General features: G+C 36.2%; 1 protein-coding gene and 2 long non-coding RNA genes across 4 annotated transcripts; all 3 read left to right on the top strand.

Moving 5' to 3' along the window:
* The first annotated feature begins 70 nt into the window (after window positions 1–70).
* Window positions 71–4,477, top strand: LOC114075357. The gene is made up of 4 exons (XM_027913822.1): window positions 71–1,175; window positions 2,405–2,505; window positions 3,893–3,962; window positions 4,333–4,477. The coding sequence occupies exons 1-4, from the start codon at window positions 1,129–1,131 to the stop codon at window positions 4,475–4,477; spliced, it is 363 nt and encodes a 120-aa protein (XP_027769623.1). The 5' UTR covers window positions 71–1,128.
* Window positions 4,478–6,551: 2,074 nt separating this feature from the next.
* Window positions 6,552–8,211, top strand: LOC114075119. Its single transcript, XR_003575481.1, has 2 exons — window positions 6,552–7,625; window positions 7,742–8,211. It is a non-coding gene; the product is annotated as an uncharacterized LOC114075119 (long non-coding RNA).
* Window positions 8,212–10,684: 2,473 nt separating this feature from the next.
* LOC114075120 lies at window positions 10,685–18,313 on the top strand. 2 transcript variants are annotated; one of them, XR_003575483.1, is made up of 4 exons: window positions 11,724–14,667; window positions 14,820–14,867; window positions 17,024–17,169; window positions 18,073–18,313. It is a non-coding gene; the product is annotated as an uncharacterized LOC114075120 (long non-coding RNA). The 2 variants fall into 2 exon arrangements; XR_003575482.1 differs by having other exon boundaries at window positions 10,685–14,667; window positions 14,820–17,169.
* The last annotated feature ends 5,037 nt before the right edge of the window (window positions 18,314–23,350 follow it).

The following is a 23,350-nucleotide window of genomic DNA, read 5'->3' on the forward strand; positions in this document are numbered from 1 at the left end:
ATTGAAATGTTAAGGTTTAGATTGGTTGGTTCGCTCACATAGGAGGGTAAGTGTGGGTGCCAGTCGCGGCTCGGTTTTGGGTCGTGACAGTGGGGCATCTAGAGTGGAAATAACAAAAGAAAAATGAAAAATAGTGTGGGATGTGGCATGGGTTTGAAAAGTTGAGAAAGTTGGAAATAATGAGTTGTTGCATGAGAAGTCTTAAAGAAAGAAAAAACTTTGAAAAAGAAAGAAAGAAGAAGAATAAATGAGACTTGAATCTAGAGTGGAAAAAAGAAAACAAAATGAAAAATATTGTGGAATGTGCATGGGTTTGAGAAGTGGAGAAGTGGAGAAAGTTGGAAATGATGAGTTGTCATATAATGTTCAAGGAGGGTGTAGTCACTTATACCTAAATGATATCCTAACCTTCCCTAAGCCTATATTACAAGCTTAACAAAGTCCTTTGAGATTTCTAACCAAATGGAGTTGAGTCAATGTTGATTGAAAATATGGGCAAGCCTATGGTGTGGCATTTGTGTGCATGAGATGATTCTTTGTGAGTGTGAGTGTTGCATCTTTTTCCCTTGTCTTATTTATATGTGTGTGTGGTTTTGGGACACTTCTTTCTTGTGAGAGCATGTAAGTTGAAAAAGTGGTGATTTTGAAAATTCCTAATTGAGTCAAGTGAGCATGTGAAAGAGTTAATGAGTTGAGTCATTTCTTGAGTTTGAGTTGTTGTCACTTAAATGATTCTTTGTTTTTAAAATGTTTCATGAGAGGATTTGTCTTGTGAAAAGTTTGCATGTGGACTATTTGTTAGTACCAACCAAAGCCCATTACCTTTGTGCTTAATTGAGAAAGACAAATTGATTTATGGTGTGTCTTGAAATAAGAGCCTCTTGTGTTTTTTATTTTCTTTTCTTGAGGACCAACAAAGTTTCTAAGTTGGTGTGTGTGTTTGTTGATGAGTGGTGGATTTTCACTCATTTGAGGCTCTTTTCATAGTTATTTTGGCTTGCTTTAGTTTAGACTTGGTGCTTTTAATGTGTTTTTTTCCATATTTGCATGAAAATGATCGAGAGTTGATTTAGGAGATATTTGAAGAAACCAAGTGAACTTGAGGCAAAAAGAGGCTAAGAGCTGAAAATGCAATTTTTGGCAGGAAAATTACCCTTCGTCAATGCGCTTGTTGGGTACTTTCTATTGATGATGACCTCTTACTCTTTTAACTTATTTTGAGGGCAATTTGAGCATTATTAATTAGTTAAGGTTTTTGTATAAATTTCTAAACATGTGTTTATATACTTACTAGTGATGCAAATCTCATGCTTATTTTTACTGTTGTGGTGAATGCACTATCTGAAATAGTTTGATCAAATTACACTATTGCTCTTTGAGATTTGGCAGTTCATTTTCCTAATCTCTTAAAGTCATGGACAGAGCTTATGTATACATGAGTAAGAGTTCCATCAGTTTTTGTGCGGAAGAATGTTGTATTGGCTCTTTCTCAGATTATACTGAACGACATGATGATGGTTTGGCTAGATTATAAAACATTTATACATACCTAAAGATAGCATTCTCAAACAGAGTTTGTTTTCTCTCTCTATCTCTCTGTTATTCTATAAATTGAGTCTAGACGAAACTTCTAAGCTTAATGGTTTGTTGCCTTTTCTTTTCATGGATTAATTTTCATTTTGTCTTTTAAATTTGTGCAGTCTCTCGCAGAGTTCTTTGCAGATAACAAAAACATTGTTGGTTTTGACAATTTGAGTTTCTTATATGTTTAGAATGTCTTATAATTTTAACTTTTTTTCTAATGTTATAATCACACATTAGTTTGATGATTAAGGATGTCTTATCAATTTAACTTTTTTATAATGTTATAATCACACATTAGTTTGATGATTAAGGATGTCAATGGGTTTTAAAAGTGAAGAAAAGTGGTGAAAGTTGGAAATGATGAGTTGTTGTGTAGTGTTCAGGGAGGGTGTAGTCTTATACCTAGAACATTACTAAGAGTTGGGTACTTTTAATAACGACAAACGACCGCTTACTCTTCTAACTTGTTTTGAGGGTGATTTGAGCGACATCAATTATTAAGATTTTTGTAAAAAGTTCTAAGCATGTGTGCTTATAGTACCCTAGTGATGCAAACTCACCTTGTTTTCACTGTTGTGGAGAATGGACCATCTAAAACAGTTTGATCAAATTACACTGTTGGTCTTGAAGAGCTGGCAGTTCGTGTTCCTAATCTGTTAGAGCCATGGACAGAGCGTATGTATGCATAGCATAATTAATAGATCGTTCATTCTCATCTAATACTGAATGAGATGAAGGTTTGGCTGGACTATCAAACATTTATACTTAGCTTTCATGTGTCAGAATTCTTATCATCTTGATTTGCGTGTATCATTATTAGGTGGAAGTTTATATTAAAGGAAATGGCCAACTGTTTGGAAGATGAAGATGAAAGAATTTCAAATCTTGCCAAACTTTCTTTCATGGGTTGTCAAAGAAAAGGTAGTATATTTACCCAACTTTTCTTTTATTAGTTCCCTAATAAAGAAGTTTATCTATCTAATCTCTTTCTAGTCTTTCTACTATTGAGCTTTTTTCATCTGTTATTGCGTGTTTTGGTGTGCACGTCACATAATACTGTTATTTTCCTTTACACTTGATGTTAAGTGGGAACTTTTGTATTTATTAAGTTCCAATTTCTTTCTTTTTTTCTTGACCTTCAATTAGGAGGAACAAAGGTATTTAGATTGGTTCCTCTTGTTTAGTTAGTTATTATGGTATATCCAAGTGGTAACTTTTTTATTATTGTAACTCTGTATTACTACACATGATCCTTTTTCTAAGGAAGTGTTCTTCTGCAGTTTTGTCTTGACCAAAGTATGCATTGAAACATACACGTGGGAAATTTGGTATTTGTGCAAAGATAGTACATTGAGCAATTGGTCTTGACCTGATCATCTGAGGTTCTTCTGATTCTTCTTTTTTGAGTCTTTAGTTATTTGTATTATATTCTGTGTCTTGTTTCTGTTCTCTCCGTTATAGGAGGTGATTGCGAGGGAGGTAGATTATTTCTTTGGAATAACATAATATTTTTGTACTGTTAGAATGCTTCTTCCAGTGATGTTTTCCTGTAGTTCTTCTTTCCATTTTACTTGTTCTCATCCAGTCCTCAATGGATTTAAATTTATCCTTTTATCTCATTTTAAGTTTTTTCTAATGTTATAATCACACAATAGTTTGATGATTTTGGGTGTCTTATAATTTTAATTTTTTTAATGTTATAATCACACATTAGTTTGATGCTTAAAGATGTCAATGAAGTAATATTTCTCTGTTGGCATTTGAGTGATATATTATTTGTAACTAAAGTTGTATTATCTAAGGTGCAGTGTGAGCTGCAATGTGAGTTATGTGCTGCACCTAAAGATGCATGACATTTATTCATATGGAAACTCTACCAAGTCTGCAGAAACACCGAGGATTAGTGGAAAAGAAAATATTTTTGTACTGTTAGAATGCTTCATCCAGTGATGTTTGCCTGTAGTTCTTCTTTCTATTTTACTTGTTCTAATCCAAACCTCAATGGATGTCAGCATGTACCATAATTTAAGAATTTATCCTTTTCTCTCATTTCTACGGGCATTGATTTGGTCCAAGATGAGTACATGACTTCCCATTGAGATTACATCTTCCATGAACAATAAATATTATACCTTATTCTGTAGGATGGATATTGATATTTACAAGTATGAGATGACTTGGAAATAGAAAGCTATATTTAAGAATGCATGGTAACACAGGAGTATATTGTTTTTGTTTTCCAAGGTATATTACTGTATTAAGCCTTCATTTCAGGAATGTTCCTCACATTCATATACATGAAAAACAGGAAAACGAAGACCCGGTGGCATGGTGCTGAAATCCAAATTGTCACTGAAAAGAACTGGACAACGTACAAAGTATGTAGTTCTTGAATAATTGTGACTGAAGTTCTCCTAAGTTTCACCTCATTCATGCGTTGAAAGAAAACTTAGTCAAATTATTCACCTTCTATATTCTGTTTTCTTTCTGTGTTTACAGTCCAAAGTCAATGCATTATATCTGACTAATGGTTGTCATCATGACCTATGTTGAATGCCTTTTCCAATTTATATCAGATTCTCTGAGTACTTTCTCTATCTCCCCTCCGCCCCTTCACCCCTATCCCTTCTCTTCTCCCTTTTGTTTTAATTAATTTGTTTGCGCAAGCTACAAGCATGTCCACAATTTTGAGTTCGTAAAATATGTGCTGCATCTTTTGTTTTCACTTTGGTTTTGAATTGATTGTAGGAAAAATGTACTTATAAGGTTCACAAGAAGAACATACATTATGCCTTCAATTCCTCCTGCTGTGGACATATTTCTTATGAAATGGCTTATAACGGAAACATCAAAACAGTCTCTTTTGCAGTTTTCCTTCAGCATGAATTTGTAAAAATTGGGCAGTCTAGAGGCACTATTTAGGCATGTTCCTAAGGCTACCAAGTACTTCAACATTATAGTAAGTATTGCTTAGTTTCATCTTATGCTCAACTTCCTAATGACATTTACCTTCTCAATCTTTTCCCTGTTGATTATAGTAAGCGTGCTTTGGTAGTCCCTCATATTCTCGTTTGATATTTGGATTGTGAGGACACAGTCTCATTTTTAGTTGGGAGTGCCTCCCTTTTACTCATTATTTTTATGGTTTCTGCATACTGCGATTGTGCCTTGTTGGGCATAGTTTTCTTCCTTGTTGTGGATTGGTGTGCCCTTGTCGGGCTTTTATATTATAGATGTTTCGATAGATATTGTGTTGAATTAATCTATTTTAGTTTTTGATTTGTAGTTTGTAGCTTTTTTGTTTTTTCATTTTGATATTGTTTTTTTATTTGGATTAACAATGCCCGATGATGAATAGAGAGTGATGTCCTTCTTAAGGTTAAATCATTGATTGCTTGTGAAACAAATGACGTTGATTGTTGCAAAGTTTGAGTGGTTGTTACCGAATAGATGCATGAGGTTGTTGAGAGCTTTCTTAAGGCCAAAATCATCTTCATTTTGGGAATGTTTCGACTTGGTTGGTACTAAGAGCATAGTCATGCATGTGAATCATGAGCATAAGATTTTGAGTGATTTGTGACAACTATTACAACTCCTTTTGTGACTTTTGATTCGTTAGCGGTTAAAATGTTCAATGCTACTTGTATTTTCAAAAGGAAGTCAGATTTTGAACCATTTTGATTGATTTGCTAGCCATGTGTGATGAGTTATTGAATAATGCCTTGTGTTCGTTTTTGTCACCTAGAACTTGCCCGGCTGGTCTTGTCCCCCAACTTTTCTTTCATCTGTTGCTAATGAAGAAGTTCATCTATCTAATCTCTTTCTAGTCCTTCTACTATTGAGCTTCTTTCATCTGTTATTGCGTTTTTCTGTGTGCACATCACAGAATAGTGTTGTTTTCCTTTACACTTTAATGTTTAGTGGGAACTTTTGCATGTTCCGCTTTTTGTTAAGTTCCAACTTCTTTCATTTTTTCTTGACCCCCTTCAATTAGGAATATTCCTCACGTTCATATTACTGTATTACGCCTTCTTTTCAGGAATGTTCCTCACATTCATATACATGTAAAACAGGAAAACAAAGACCTGTGGCATGGTGCTGAAATCCAGATATTCTTGACTTTCAATTAGGATGAATAAAGGTATTTTAGACTGGCTCCTCTTGTTTAGTTATTAGTGTATATATTCCTAAGATTGTCTTAGATCCAAGTGGAAACTTTTGATTATTGCAACTCTGTACACATGATCCTTTTTCTAAGGAAGTGTTCTTCTACAGTTTTGTCTTGAACAAAGTATGAAACAGACACGTGGGAAATTTGGTCTGTGCGCATAGATGGTACATTGAGCAAATGGTCTTGATCTGATCATCTGACGTTCTTCTGATTCTACTTTTTGAGTCTTATTTATTTGTGTTATATACCTTGTCTTGTTTTTGTTCTCTGTTATTGGAGGTGGTTGAGGGTGGTGGAATATGTCTTTGGAATAAGAGAATATTTTGTACTGCTAGACTGATTCTTCCAGTGATTTTTTCCTGTAATTCTTCTTTCCATTTTTACTTGTTCTCATCCAGACCTGAATGGATGTCAGCATTACTTTAATTGAAGAATTGTCCTTATCTCTCATTTCTACAGGCATTGATTTGGTCCAAGATGAGTACAAGATTTCCCATTGAGATTACATCTTCCATGAACATTGAAAATTATACCTCATTCTGTAGGCTGGATATAGATATTTACAAGTATGAGATGACTTAGAAATAGGAAGCTATATTTAAGAATGCATGGTAACATGGTAACACATGATTATATTGTTTTTGTTTTCCAAGTTATATTACTGTATTACGACTGCCTTTCAGGAATGTTCCTCACATTCATATACATGAAAAAGGAGAAAACAAAGACACGTGACATGGTGCTGAAATCCAAATTGTCATTTAAAAGGACTGAACAACGTACCGGGTATGCAGTTCTTGAAATCCAGATTGTCAAATAATTCGCCTTCTATATTTCGGAAAGCTGATCTTTTCTTTCTGTGTTTACAGTCCAAAGTCAATGCATCATATGCGACAAATGACTGTCATCACGCCCTATGCCCAATTCATTTTCCAATTCATATCAGATTCTCCTGAGTACTTTCTCTGTCCCCCATCTCCCTTCTCATCTCCCCTTTCTTTTAAATTTTAGTTAATTTGTTTGTGCAAGCTACAAGCATGCCCAAAATTATGAGTTCGTAAAATATGTGCTGCATTCTTCGGTTTCACTCTAGTTTTGAATTGATTGTAAGAATAATGTGCTTATAAGGTTCACTAGAAGAACATACGTAATAATGCCTTCAGTTCCTCTTGAAACCAAGTACCATCCATCTGTTGTGGACATACTTTTTATCAAACGGCTTATAACGGAAACATCAAAACAAACTCTTTTGTAGTTTTCCTTCAGCATGAATTTGTAAACAATGGGAAGTCTAATGCAGAATGTTAATCGGTGAGAACTTGAAACTGATGGCATTCATCTGTGTGAGATTCCTTGATAAAATAAAATTAGTTGGCTCTATGGTTTATTGACCATTGAAAATAGTTTATCTATTGCTTGCATTCTATTCAACAACTACTAGACGACAGTTTATTATACTGGTTACGTACTACTCAGTGCTCACCAACTCAATGCAGTTGGAAAAGATATAACATTTGTCATAGTGATAGAAGAGTAGGTGGAGTTTTTTTTTTTGGAACTGGTAACTGTAAAGTAGGTCGATGTTTTTAAGGTCACACATTGTTGCCATTAGCCAACAGAAGAGAATCGACCACATTGAAGGCATGTTGAAGGCATTAAAATGAAATAGGCTCTTCCTTTTTAATCGCTCAAGATTTCATGAGGTGGAACTTACTTCAGCAATGATACACTAAATGCGTTGTTTATCAAGTTAGTCTTCAGATTTTCAGCCTGGGAAACAACCGTATTACACTACTGTGAGAGAACTTGTTTAGGATGCACTTGATTCTGCTGAATCCATCTCTGAACTTCGAGTTGTAGAGATAACCATGTAAGTGATTTTTTTTTCTATTTTAGATAACTACTTCACTGAGCTTAACATAGATCCTATAATGGGAACTTCTCTTCATAGCTAGCTTAGTGTTGTTTTTTGTTTTGCTTGTGCAGTGAAGAGTTTGGTAGAAGTAAATTTAATCCCATGATTGGTGATCATGAGAGATGAAGGCGTATATGATGATTTTGAGACATCCAAGGCTCGTGAGGTAAGTAAATAGTGATTTACTCTCACTTAGATGGTGTATTGATATTTTATGCTCACTGTTGACATTTAGCAAATTTCATTAGTGAAATACTTTTCTAACAAATTTTATTAGATGGCATTGTGATGTTTCTAACTACTGAGTCTAGAAAAGACTTCCCAAGGAAGCTTGAGTTCTAGAGATCCAAGCAAAGAATGTTGCTCTTAGGAAGAAAGTAAAAGACGACCCTGCAGCTACAAAGGCAGCTAAGAGTTGGGAAGCATTATATTATAGGGTGACATGCAAGGTCTGATCTCTTCTATATGCCGATTCTGCTCTAAGTATGCAAAGCAAGAAAAGTACATTGTTGACTTAAATAAATTTGACAAGTTAGTGGAATATTATTCTTCCCTAAAAGTCTTTAATTATTGTACTTTGTTTCTAATATAGAATAATGGAAGAGGAATGCCACATGATGATGTCCCGAATATGTTTGTACGAGATATGATGTGCTTGCCATTTCCAGTTATTTTACTAGTGGAAAAACTTTTGCATGTTGCTGCTTTTTGTAATGTTCCAACTTGTTTTTCTTGACTTGCAATTAGGAGAAACAAAGGTGTTTTAGACGCTCAAACAATCGTTTCAACTTTCATCTCTATTATTTGTTTACTTATTATATTGTTTTGTTATATTTATCTTGTGTATTTTATATTTTAATTATTATAATTTTTTGATATGGATCCCGTTAAAAGTAGTGGTAAAAAATACATAATTCTGAATCTTAAGTAGACATGAGACCTTAAATAGATGGTTTGCTAATTTTGTGGATGAGTTGGAGGAAGAAGTCAAAATAGAAAACCAAGACTTAGATGGCACCCCAATTTGTCTGGCCACAAAATTACCACAATAAAATGATCTCCCTCTATAACCCCTGTTTGGCTTTACTAAAAGCTCTTTTGACTTCTAGAGGAGAACGTAATTCTCGCTGCGAATTACCGATAAAATGGGGAAATCAAAGAGAAGAAATAAAGATATCATAGGCACAAAAAGAGGAAATAGGAAGCAATCAAAAGGTATATTAAACCTTAAGCCCTTAATCCGTTAATCCTACAAGAAGCTCTTAACTCTTTCAAAGACCTCGAGGGAATTGAATTTAGTCAACCCAAGTTTGTACCAAGCTACTCATACAAGAGTTCCAAAATATCAATGTTCAAAATAGTCTACCTAAAAGAGAACCCAAACTAGTTATTTAAAGTTTCAGGATTTTATTACATAAGAGTCTCAAAATATCAGTATTCAAAGTAGTCTACCTAAAGGAGAACCCAAACTAGCTATTTAAAGTTTTAGGCATTTATTACATAAGAGGCCCAAAAGTGGCCCAAAAAGGATGAAGGGCGAGCTGGGTCATGCTCACCTAAGGGACTCGGTGAGTCACCAATTGATTCAGCGAGATGACCCCTCCTTTGAAGCCTTTTGGAACATTTGACGAGCTGGGGTCCTCACCCAAGCCGTTGAGTGAGTCGCCGAATGGCTACTGCTCGACTAAAGTGGCAGCTTTGTCAACTATCTTCCCTTCACTTCCCCAAGGCATGGAACAAAATATTAGCGTGTCATATACATATTGTAGATATGAAATAACTGCTAGACTGTGTCTATCCTCCATGTTTGCATTGAATCCCCCTATCCGGCTGTGTGTCTGGGTTGTTCTTAGCATATCATTAAGACCCCCCACTGACAAGATAAAGAGAAAAGGAGATAATGGATCCCCTTGTCTCAAGCCTCTCTCAGATGAGAAGAAATCGTGATTTGTGGGAGAGCCCTTAATCAAAACCGAAAATTTCACTATAGTGGTGCAAAATTTGATCCAGTTGATCAATCTTTCCCACCAGATCTCCTGCCTTTCTAATCTACTATTTGGAGCGTAAACTCCTGTATCTGTCTTGCATATTTCCCTATCCCACAGTCTGCTATCCCACGTTAGAATTATGCCCCCTCTTGTGCACTAGCATGTAGTTGCACAGACTTCACCCATCTGTTCGTCCATAAATCTTTAATGATCTCCCTTCTATCCCCTTGTAATATTTTTTTTGAAAAGAAGAAAACATCAGCTTTCCGATTGTGTAACAAACTTTTAATCATGAGTCTCTTTCTGGCATAATTGAGACTCCTCACGTTCAAAGATACTATGTTAGCCTTCATTAATTTGGACAATGGTATGTATCTCATGCTTCTCGTGTCGTAGCTGAAAAAATTGTTTCCAGATTCCAACCTCTTCAGTAACTTTGATCCATTACTTTTGGGAGTCAACGGAATCAAAGCCTTCACTACTTTGATGGGTTTTGCCTCTTCCTATCTATCTTCATGAACAATTCATGAAGAATTCCTCAGCCAACTCCTTAGAGCCGTTACATGCACCCAAATTCTTCAGCCAATTTGAGAACATTCTGTTTAACCCAAAAGGAGACAGCTGAGTGATTACCTAGTCGATTGAGGAAGCACCTGCTTTTCTCCTCTGTTTTGTTGAGGGAAGGTATTGATGATAATCTGATTTGCTTTCAGTATCATCATTTAAAGGGTCTCCTAGGCTTTTAATTACAAAAGCCTTTTCAAACTTATTTGCCCATTGGGCATCGGGTCTTGGCCCAAAATTTTCAAACCCTTTCTTTTGACCTTGCCTTCATTGAGTTAAGATAATGTGAAGCATGTGCTCCTGTCCTCACTACTTCTTCACGTGTGGATTCACATGTTTGGACAGTGTGTAATTCAAATTTCCATGGGACTCAGAGGTTCCCATGCGCCCTGTCACATCTTTGCTGACCAAAGCTTCCCCTCCTCTTTTATTGTAGGGTTTCTTTATAAACTGTTGTACAAATATAAGGTTTTCATTTGGACCTTCATTAAAAATCTTGCCGGAGCTTCGATCCAAACTTTGATCCTGAAAATCTTTGTGTCATGTTTCAGCTCCACCACCTTCGGTACTGATACCTCGTCTCCATTTACCTTCATTCTTGCCCATTTAAGATGATTCTGAAGCTCATTTTCCTCCTCTGTCTGAATCCATCCACCGCAAAGATCGCCTATTTCTTAGAAAAACTTTTGGGACCAGAACTGTAATGGAAATCCTACCAACCTGATCCACACTTGCTTCAGATTACATGTTAGATAGCATTTGACATCGACGACGACCAGTTGAGTTGGAATTTGTGAATTTTCCATAACCAGGTTCATTTCACAATATGGTCGGCATCCTTCTTTGTGGGTAACTGATTTCATGCCATCTCATAGATGTTGACACCATGAAGATGCTTCCAAGATCTCGTTGACCATTGGTTAATCTCCAACAAGATGACATTTGGGATTTCCTTTGGTAGACTGCCAACCACACACCTAGCCAGTAACTCATTTTGGGTTCTGTCTGCTTCTTCAGAGATTACCAAAGACTTTCCTTGTCTGTGGGTTTTAGCCGCATTCATTTCTCTTGTGGTCCATTTGTTGTTTCTGCATGCATATAGTAACCCCTTTTCTGTATTTCAATGTATTAATGTCTCTGTCCTTTTCCTCTTAGCATTAATGACATTTGTTATTTTGAAAGCAATGTCTAGCCACCCTGAGTTGAATGACCATTCAGGAAATTCTAATGTAGCGCCCGGATATGTTGAAATTTTTGGAGTAAAAGAATTTTGAGGCATGATCATGAAATTTCCATCTTCTGATCGACTTTCCTTTGGTTTTTGATTCTTCTCTTAGGATAAAACTTACCCACTCCATTGTCTTTTGGCTGAACCTCTAGAAAAGTGCCTAGGAGCACAAATTAATCCCAAAGTATGTAGCGTTTCCTAGTTTAAAAGTTTCCTAGTTTAAAGTTTTCCTAGTTTAAAGTTTACATATACTATGCCTAGAGGTTGACAAGAGCCATTCAGCTCATCAAGCATATCATCTAATCAAGGGATAACATGACGATACTTTACTGTGATCTTTTTGATGGCCCGCCAATCAACAGACATGCACCATGTTCCATCTTTCTTTGGAACCAAGAGAACCGGAACGACGCACAATGAACTTTCTCTCACATTGCCCTTGTTGAGGAGTTCCTAAACTCACCTATGTAACTCTTTGTTGTCCTCCGGATTACTTTGATAAATCGGCTTGTTTAGCTAATTGTAAGCCAAACTTCAATTTAGTGCTCAATTCCCTGAAGAGGGGTAATCCACTTGAAGCTCCTTTAAGAAGACATCCTCATAATCTTGCTAAAGAAGGGAAAGAAAATGGGGTACAGAAGAATGAGATTGGTTAGTTTGCAAACATTATCCGTATGTGTGATAAAGATCAAAGAACATTTGGCTCCCACTTCCTCCCTGTATCTTTCTGTACTTAGCCAACAACTCTTGGGCCTTTCTTCTCAACTTCCTCCTTTCTTCCTTTTCACTGCCCTCGACTTCCACATGTTCTTCCTCAACTCACTCATCTTCTGATACAATTCATTTAGTTGAGAGGGTGACATAGGATGAAGGACATATTTATGATCATCCAACACAAGTGAATATTTGTTGGTTCTCCCCTCATGTTTGGTTGAAAAATCATATTGCGGAGGACTTTCGATTAGCACATAACAAGCTTGCACTATATCACTTAAGTATCTCATTTTGGTACTTCCCGATTTTGAACTTGATCAACACTTGTCAATGCTAGCAACGTTGTCACAACTCCTATGATCAATGATCAATGAACATAATCATCTTTTATGAGGCACTTGCAGTGGAAACGATTCTCCCTTTGACTTGGATCATCCATGGCCTTGCTAATCATAACTCGCCTCACCACATACATTGGTACACTGAACTCTCCTTCTTCAGGCCAAGCTTCTTTAATTGTGGCCTTCCTAATCAAACCATTAGGAGCGGTGACATCTTTTCCTTACATGGGTCTGGTTCCTCATTTCATCACCTTCAATTTCATCCTCTTCTTGGGTTTCCTCTCCAAAACCCTCCAAGATCTACCCTTTCACCAATATACAATTCCCCTCCTTGAACTAGCACATTCAACCGATTGGGACATTCATGCATCATATGACCCCATCCTCTACACTTGTGACATTGAATGCCTCTAGGAAATTTGGTTGGGTCCTTGTTAACTTCCTCTCTTGGTGGATACATTAATGTGTTAACCTCTACCCTATGGTTTCTTCTCATAAGGCTGTTAGAGATCCTTATTCTTCTTCCAACCCGATGTTTGAGCTTCTCCCCTGTTCTTTCTTAAAAGAATTTGATGATGAAATACCCTTGTACTTAGGTACTTTCTCCTCTCTGAATTCCCACTCTACCTCATTGGTCTCTTCGAAGATGTCATTCAATTTAGAAAACTCGTGATAGTCATCTTAGAAAAGACCTACCTGGAAGCGAATAACGACATGCTCTTCATTCTCGGTGTATTCTAGCTTCAAGATCAAATTTTGGAGCTCATCATAGTAAGCTAACAATCAACACATGCACGAAGTTCCATCTCTCTTTGGAACCAAGAGAACCGGAATGACGCATGAACTTATACTTTTCACATAGCACTTGTTGAGGAGTTCCTCAACTTGCCTTTGTAACTCTTTGGTGTCCTCCAAATTACTTCTATAAGCCACGATTTATTTTGAAATTGTGAGCCCAACATGAAATCAATTTGGTGCTAATCTCCCCAAAGAGGGAAGCTCCTTTAGGAAGACATCCTCATACCCCTACAAAAGAAGGGAATTAGAATGGGGTAGAGAAGAATGAGAATGGTTAGTTTGCAACACATGATCCCTATGTGATAAAGATCAAATAACTTTTGGCTTCCACTTCCTCCCTTTATCTCTTTGTACTTAACCAACAACTCTTGAGCCTTTCCTCCGAACTTCCTCCTTTCTTCCTCTTCATTGCCCTCGGCTTCCATTTGTTCTTTCTCAACTCGCTCATCTTTTGATACACTTCATTGAATTGAGAGGGTGACGTAGGATGAAGGACATATTTATGATCATCCAACAAAAGTGATATTTGTTAGTTCTCGCCTCTATGTTTTGTTTACCAATCATATTGCTAAGGTCTTATGAGTAGCACATGACAAGCTTGCACTACATCACATAAGAATCTCATCTTGGTACTTCCCGATTTTGAACTTGATCAACACTTGTATATGAACCCTCAATACTCCACACTCACTCAACCATTGAAGCTTGTAAGGTGTAGCATGCTTATGGGTAGGAAGTTCCAAGAATTTCACTATAGTAGTGCTAGCAACGTGGGCACAACTCCCACTATCAATGATCGATGAACATAATCATCTTTAATGAGGCACTAAGAGTGAAAAAGATTCTCCCTTTGACTTGGATCATCCATGGCCTTGCTAATCATAACTCCCCTCACCACGTACATTGGTTCGCTGAACTCATCTTGAGGTTTTTCTACCCGTATCAAGATAATCTTTTTACAGTAATTTAAATCATATAATAAATAAATGGTTGGGGATTAACTTAAGAGGGTACTGCTCTCAATCTTACAACAAAGGTAACCAGTAGCTTTTGATAGTACATAGGTAAAATGCACATTTATGGGAAAATTATGGCGCAATCAGACTCTCTAGTGGCAATAAATTTGTCAATTAACATTGCCACTAGACATACATGAATTATATCGCCTTATAAAGTGTGAGAAGTTTTAACTCACTCTCTACGATCTATTGACCAGCAAGGCAATGCAAAAGTGACCACCTTCCTTGACTTTACAATTGCTGCAAATGTTGATGGTGACTCTCATGTAATTCACTTACCCTTCGATACAACACTATAGGAAGAATGGAACAAGCTCTTGGTAGATGGGATAAATGTTTGAATAGGTAATTTTTTTCCTGAGAAATTGTATGCAGTTATTAAGAAGTGAATGGAATGGACTTTGATACGTCGGTAGGTATTCAATAGTTGATATTTGTTGTCTGGCATTCATGGAGAAAATTGTTGACATTATTTACTTTCTCTGTTTCTCTCTCAGGAGGCCAGCTCGTACCAGAGTAGGGAAGATTGTCCACGTACTACAAGGGTGAGACATGGTAGTAAACTTGAAATTACACATAGGTTTACCACAAGTTCACATTCTTTATATGAAAAGCATGATGATATGCAGACCCACAATCGACGTGCTTTTATCATCCCTTTCTCCTCTCATGTCTTGCTTTTATCCATTTCACTTATCCAGACTCCTAACTGGTCCCTTGAACATTCTACCTGTAAATTGAAATAGTTATTCAGAGGCAAATACCGCAATGTGGCCTGCGATTTTGGAATTCTTGAATTGGATTTGCATGGCCTGCATTAATCGATTATAAGCGGTGGTGCTGTACTTTCTATCATCTCTTAATGAAATCTATCAATTGATTTTGCTTTCATAGTTAATGAGTTGGTGAGCTCACGACAACAAACTGCATGCTTGGAAGTGTTAAGTTACCAGTAGATCTGTCATATATGAAACTACTTTATATATATAGATATCGCTTTTGATGACTGCAGATATATTTTTCTAAGGTGAGCAGCTCCCCAGTTTCAACAGTTAGCTTCTTTATTCCACATTGTTTTTGCTCAGTTTTGCTCCATATCTTTTCCCTGTACGTCTTCTAGGTTTACTGATAGAAGTGTTGATGGTTTGAGCTGGAATTCTGTTTCTGTGTTTGATCTTGCCTCTTAGTTTGATTTATTTCTCTTATGTGCAATTTGGCCTGTTGGGATATATACATGTTTCGATTTGAGGTTTGTTTTTCCTATGCAGGACATAGTTCTGTATGTGTGAACTAAGTTTGGGACTTTTGGGTTCTTTATGCACTGCAGGAATTTGCTGTTGTGAGGTTTTCTGTTTCAAAATTTATTTTTTCATGTGCTTCATGTGGACTATTTGAGCAAAAGCAAGAAATCATCTATACATCTTTGGACTAACTACAAAATTTTTGCTCATAGATGTGCCAGACAGAGATACAATCTCCTTTGCCATAAATTCTTATGCATGAGTTTAGAATAAATTAATCAGATAAGGAGGGCTTTTTTTAATATCATTACCAAATTGGTAAAATTCAACTTCTCTAAGAATAATAAAGCTAACCTCTAGAATTCAAATTTGAAATTACATTTATTGACAAACCATATGATAAATCCAGACGTTTGGTTTTGTTTTAGGTTTATTTTACGTGCGACAAATCAAAAGAAGTGGTGGATCTTATATGTACATAGATTTGGCTTTTGAATTTGTTGTTGTTTTGTGTCTTTTTCCTTCAGTTATGTGGCCCTAGTGACGGTTTGGGATAGTTTGTACTATGTTATTCATTCTTTTTGATTGATGAAGATTGTGTTCTAGACAAAATTTAACTTATTTAATAGAACCTATTATATCTCAATATGTCATACAGGCCACAAATTTCTATGGAAAACAAAAAATGTAAGAAAACGCTAATAAGATACAGTAGACTAAAACGACTGAAACTTTAATAATGACATTTAGTGAAAATATGTACAATAACTTCAATACAATTTACACAAAAAACAAGGTTGTTAAGCAATCCTTTCTTACCCACTGTGTACATAGAGTTCACCTCTCCAACACGGCTAAATATTTTTGAGATTGCAGCCATATGCAAAGCAATATAAAAATTATGCAAAAGTTGTAGGTACTCTAAATAATGAAAAAGAAATCCATGTCATATACTTTACATGTTTAGGGGTTGTGATGAGTTGAATAAAATTTAGGTAACTTGTATTCTACTATCTTGTTATTGACCTGCATTTACACACAAGATCTATATAACACAGATTTTTATGCATGAAGACTCTACGTGTGAACTGAATATGGGACTTTTGTTCATTCCGTGCTATGACCGTTCTATTTGGTGCTTGTTGCGGTTTTGGGTGTGATGATTTGGTTTGGTGTTATATTTTTGTGTTTAGTCTTGATTTTTGGTTGAATATTTCTTTTCCGTCTGATGTGGCATGTTGAGATGTATAAATATTCCTATTTGATGGTTGTTTTTCTAATTCATGACATATGACTACACATGTAAACTGAGTTTTGGATTTTTTTGTTCTTTCTGAGCTACGATAATAAGCAATGGTGAGATTTATTGTCTTAAAATTCAACTTCTTCTGTGTTTCATGTGGACTATTATAAAGTTATGCAACTTGCCCATAGGGATTGAAACTTCTTTTCTCTGTTAGGGTGAAACCGGAGTTAAATATGCACCTAAAGGGAATTTGATCTCTCTTGTCTGTGTAAACTCTTCTGTGAAGCAATACACAGAAGGAGAAAAGAAAGAAACTGCAGCTCCATAACTAAACTCTTCAGTTATTCTCCTCTGCGACAGGTAAAAAATGAGAGAATAAGTTATCTGTACTTCTTTGAATGAAAGTCCTTGAGAAATTTAAACTCGAAAGGTATGAATGTGGTGATATTCTGCTACATTTCAAATATCGCTTCAATTGTATTGTTGGTTGCATGAGATGTTATTGTCTCTGTTAAACTGGAAGAATGATTTCTCATATCATAATTCGGAAGATCAAAGACGCATATTCTTGTTAACATTCTCAGCTTGACTTAGTTTGTGTGGTTTACAATAGACCTAAACCACAACTTGATCTTCATATAAAAATTTTGTGCACATTAATTCAACATCTTATATTCGTGTTTGTTAAAGCTTTTCTTTTTTCAACTATCTGATAAGGTTTGACTTATTTCCTGCATATTAGATCTCTCCCTTGCTATTTTTTTTTTATCTTGATAAGATATGTTTTAGGAGTAGACATACTTTATAATAAAGTTGCAAGGCATCTTGTTGATAAAGTGACATTTAACATGCATGATTTTGGTGCATCCATCAAATTTTATGAATTAATTTAAATCTTTGTCTTCTTTTAATCTTGCTAGTTCGAATAGTCATATAGAGCTTACATTCTCAAGTTGTATCTTAAGGTGTTTATCTGAACTACTTCATTCATTAATTTGTGATGGAATTTAATTTTATTCTAATGTGATGTTGCATTATGTTGGTTGTCTTACTTACTCTACGGGTGGTATCATTTTCTTTTCGATTTGCTCCTATCCTGATTGAAATTCAAATATTTATAATATATACTATTTGGTTAGGCAGATATACATGTTTTATCAAATGAAATGTGGATTTCTTATATTTCAAAAAACTTACCCACCTTACTAATTTGAATATCTTTATTTTGAACTAAATTAAGGTGTTTTGTTGTTCTTTTTGCAGTCTGTATCTACACCTCCCTATTCAAAAGATTTAGCAAGAACCTATTCTTGAAGAAACCACAAAGCAAATATAAGCGATTAAAATGTTTATAAACAAGGAATACGAAGAGAGTTTAGTTGTTTAAAGTGTCCCTTTAGGACATGCCACAATTCTTTTTTTTCTTTTGTAATGAGATAGAAAAATACAATGTTTTACAAAAAGGAGTGCTAAATCTTTAGGCGGTGTTTCTTATTTTTTTGTAATTAACCACAATTTTTTTTATGAATATACATTATTTTGTATATTTTCAGATGTATTGATACATACAGTGAGTGTAGAGCGTATGAAACATACATAGACACCATTTCAATCTTGTTATTAAATGTTCTTAACGACCGGACTGAAAATTAAGGAAAGGAATATATGATCGTTAAAAGAAAGATTAACGATCGGATTTTTTGTGGTCGCTAAAGAACTTTAGCGATTGAATTTAAAATCCGATCGTTAACTTTTAATGACGGAGCTTTTAGCGATCGGTGACGACTGAATTTATTGTGGTTGTTACTGAATAATAACGACCTGTTCGAGGCTTTTAACGATCAGATTTCCTTTCGTTAAAGACCATTTTTGTTGTAGTGCAAGGTAGTACCAAAAGATGAACCTAGTATTCTAGATGGATAGGGGCAACATAGTTCAAGAACTAGAAGATGTATTTGGGACACTCTTTATGCACATAGCATTATAGTCTCCAATCTCATGAGTATAATAGTGAACCTACCTTCCCTACATGGGAAGGGACACTCCTCACTATTAGTTCACTCGGTGCTAAGCTAGAGTTCCTTTTTGAAATGTCTTTAAGCCTTTATTATTCATCATAGCTTAGTTTAGGTCATAGAGACTAACCCATTGTATATCGTAGTCATTTTGCTCAATAGGAATTGCATGAGAATGTCCTTTCAATACAACCCTTATATGTGAGGTCCACACATCATCATCATCATATCATAATAAGGCACATAGGCAATTCATAACCAACCTTATATCATTTCATCTTAGGCATAATCTCACAATCACATAATCAAGACATTTCAATTTCATTATCATACAAACCCACCCTATCTAATTCAATCACAAGACATGCTTCAATTAAACTTCATCACCAAGTAAAAGTCATCACAATTGAAGTAAAGTTTTTAGATAACAAAGTCTTACCAATTTCTCCTTCAAAAGCTATCATCAATGGTCTTACCCTCAACCAATCAAACTTCATCCATCAATTGGTATAAAAACGCCATACAATAGTAATTAACACAATAACTAACTCAATTGCATCAATACGAATCAATTCATCAGGAGTTCATTACCTAGGGTTAGGGAATTTGGGTCAATTCATGATCTATCCCACATAGGTTAATTCATCAAGAACCAAAATAATTGAACAATAATACATCATAATAATCAATGTAAACCATAAACAATACAATTTAGAAGATCAAATTCATATTAGGAAGAAATTCATATGAAATCATCCTAATTGAAAACCAATTTTGGAAGAACCCCTTAGGGAAAGGAATCCCAAAGGTGAAAGGTTCTCATACCTTGTTAATCCTTAAATAATGATGGAGAAAAGATGACTTCTTGCTGCCCTATGACCTTGACCTAGTTCTCCAATTGAGTTCTTCTTTGGGAGACAGAGAGTAGAGAGAAGGAAGAGCATTTTGAGTTTTGGGAAATTGTGGGGTTCGGATAATTTAATTAGGGTAGGTCTTTATATAGGTCCTTAATTGACTTAATTAGACCTTCCCTAACCCATATTAGACAACTTTTCAACTAACTAATTAAATGAACTAACTTAAAAAAAACAGGGAAGTTGCAGGACTGACCTACGAGTCGTAGGTCAGTCGACCCCCCTCACCACCACCGTACTGGCAACTGTCGTTTTGGTCAGAGACCATGTTTTTGGAAACTTGTGGAAAAGTGGATAAGTGTTGCTCCACGGAGGCATCAACACCCCGTCGATCCACCTACGCCTCATCGCCTGCACCGTAGGTGGATATTGCCTCTTGACAGCTTTTTGCCACAATGGAAGGGTCCTCCTCAAGGACCCCCAGGGTGGTCCTTGGGGAGTCTTATCAGAAATTTTAAACCCTAATCATGTTCTAATACTAGTGTGACACCTTTCCACCAAATTTCATCAACATCCGACTCTTAAAACCATGTGAAATACACTAAGGCACACTAGCACCTTTTTCACAATACTCGAGACGCCAGGGACGTTTCTTGACGTTTCGACTCTAAGACATCCTAAATGACTTATAAACATTATTTTTGACACTTTGACACTCATCTGAATCTCTATATTAGGCCTTGGACTTTTGAAGTGTTACATTATCCCCCCCCCCCCTTAGGAACTTTCGTCCGCGAATGATACTAAAATCTTTTGAAAGGAAAAGATAGACTCAATACTAGCAGGCCAACCAAGAACAACATAATCAACATGAATTACAACTCAAATCAACAAAACAACATGGCATTTACACATAACAACTCAAAATATCTTTTAACATATGTAAGAGCTCACTCATCACAACATGATGAATTTCCTTCTCAATATCAACATAAGCTCTACAACCCATAGAAAGTCACTGATGCCAAAACTCACTTCAAACACATCAACATGCTCAATACAACTTCATAAAGGCAACAACATACCAAAATACACCAAATAAGTGCAAATCAAGTAAAAGAGCATTTTTCCATAAAAACTCATTTTAGCAAAACGCTTATCAGAAATTTGCACATTTTTTCAAAACAAGTCAAATTCAAATTTATTCCTTATTAGGAGGAAAAAACTAACCTTAATTAGCAAAGATATGAGGATAACGAGACTTTATGTCGACCTCAACCTCTCATGTTGCTCCCTCGACTAGGTGGTTTCTCCATAACACCTTTACGGAGGCCACCTCTTTGTTCCTCAACCTCTTCACTGGGCGTCAAGCGTTTCCACCGGAACCTCTTCATAGGAGAGATTCTCGTCAACTCCTAGACCTTCAATAGGAAGAATTGACCCAGGGTCACCAATGCACTTCTTAAGCATGTATACATGGAAAACCGGATGAACCGAAACTATCTCACTAGGTAATCCCAACTCATATGCAACCTTTCCAACCCATTGCATAATTTCATAGGGACCCACATAACGAGGACTTAACTTCCCCTTCTTACCAAATCTCACCACCCCTTTCATTGGTGAAACTTTCAAGTACACTTTATCACCTTATTCAAGTTCTAATTCTCTTATCCTATTGTTGGCATTTTTTTTTCCGGGTATAGGATGTTTGCAATTGATTTCTTATGAAATGGACTTTATCCAAGGTCTTATTGATCAAGTTGGGACCAAGAAGTGAAGACTCACCAACTTTAAACCATCCAATCAGAGATTTACATCTGTAACCATACAAAGCTTCAAAAAGAGTCACGGTATGAATGGTAACTATTATTATAAGAGAACTCCACCAAAGCATATCCTCAAGAGTTTGAATGGTATGCTCCTCTTGACCATCCGTTTGGGGATGAAAAGTGGTGCTCAACTTTACTCTTATACCCAACCCTTTTTAAACGATCTCCAAAATATAGATGTGAATTGTGCTCCCATATCCGATATGATGGATAACTGAATACAATGGTGACTCACAATCTCATCTATATAGACCTTGGCATAATCCTCTGCCGAGTAAGTGGACTTAATAGGAATAAAATGAGCGGACTTAGTCTTCCGATCCTCCACCACCCATATAGAGTTATTTTGCCTTCGAGTCGGAGGCAATCCGACAATAAAGCCCATATTAATTTCTTCCCATTTCTAAGTAGGAACTTGGATCTCTTAAAGTAAACCACCCGATTTTTGGTGCTCGGCTTTCACTTGTTGGCAATTTGGACACTTTGCAACAAATTTCGCTATGTCCCTTGTCAAGCCATCCCACCAAAATACTTCTCTAAGGTCATGATACATCTTAGTAGAGCCCGGATGAATTAAATAACGAGAACCATGAGCTTCCTCTAGGATCTGAGTTGTCAAATCATCTACATTGGGCACACACAACCTCCCTTGGTACCTCAAAACAACATCCCCCTATAAGGAGAATGACTCATTAAAATTACCAGAAAACAACTCCTTCAACTCTATCAATGATGGATCAAGGTGTTGCTTAGACTTCACCTCAACCACCAAGGACGACTTAGAGTAAAGATGAACCATAAAACCAGCATTTGGAGAATCTTCCAATTGAACACCCAAAAGAGCCTACCTATGGACATTTTTCACTAGGTCTTTCTTTCCCTCTTCAACATGAGACACACTACCCATGGTCATACAACTTAGAGCATCCGCAACGACGTTGGCCTTTTCGGGGTGATAGAGAACAGTCATGTCGTAATCTTTCAACAACTTTAACCATTTTCATTGTCGGAGATTAACTCTTTTTGGGTAAACACATATTGAAGACTCTTATGGTGGGTATACACATCCACATAAACACCATATAAGCAATACCTCCATATTTTCAAGGCAAATACCACGGCCGCTAACTCAAGATCATGAGTTGGGTAGTTCTTCTTATGAACCTTAAGTTGTCTAGAACATAGGCTATAAATTTCCCGTATTGCACAAAAACACAACCCAATCCCACTTGGAATGCATCATAATATACCAAGAAACTCTTAGAACCCTCCGGTAAAGTCAAAATTTGAGCGGTGGTAAGCCTATCTTTCAAGATTTAGAAGCTCCTTTCACAAGCCTCTGACCACTCAAATTTCACATTCTTTTGGGTCAAAGTAGTCATAGAAGATGCAATGGACGCAAATCCATCCACAAAACTCCTATAGTACCCGACTAGACCCAATAAACTTCTAATATCCATTGGAGCTAAAGGTCTAGGCCAATTCTAACTGCCTCGATATTCTTTGGGTCAACCTCTACATCCTCACTAGAGATGACATGACCAAGAAACGGCACCGACCTTAACCAAAACTCACATTTGCTATACTTGGCAAATATTTGTGTTCTTTCAAAACATGCAAAACCACTCTTAAATGACCCATATGATCACCCTCATTCTTTGAATACACCAAGATGTCATCTTTGAGGACAATCACAAAGGCATCTAGGTAGTTTTGGAACACCCTATTCATTAGGTCCATAAATGCTGCGGGGCATTAGTAATGAGAAAAGACATCACTCCAAACTCATAATGACCACATCTTGTCCGAAAACACGTTTTGGGAATATCTTTATCTCTCA

Source organism: Solanum pennellii, chromosome 12 (assembly GCF_001406875.1).
Source record: "Solanum pennellii chromosome 12, SPENNV200".
In the NCBI taxonomy this organism is placed as follows: domain Eukaryota; kingdom Viridiplantae; phylum Streptophyta; class Magnoliopsida; order Solanales; family Solanaceae; genus Solanum; species Solanum pennellii.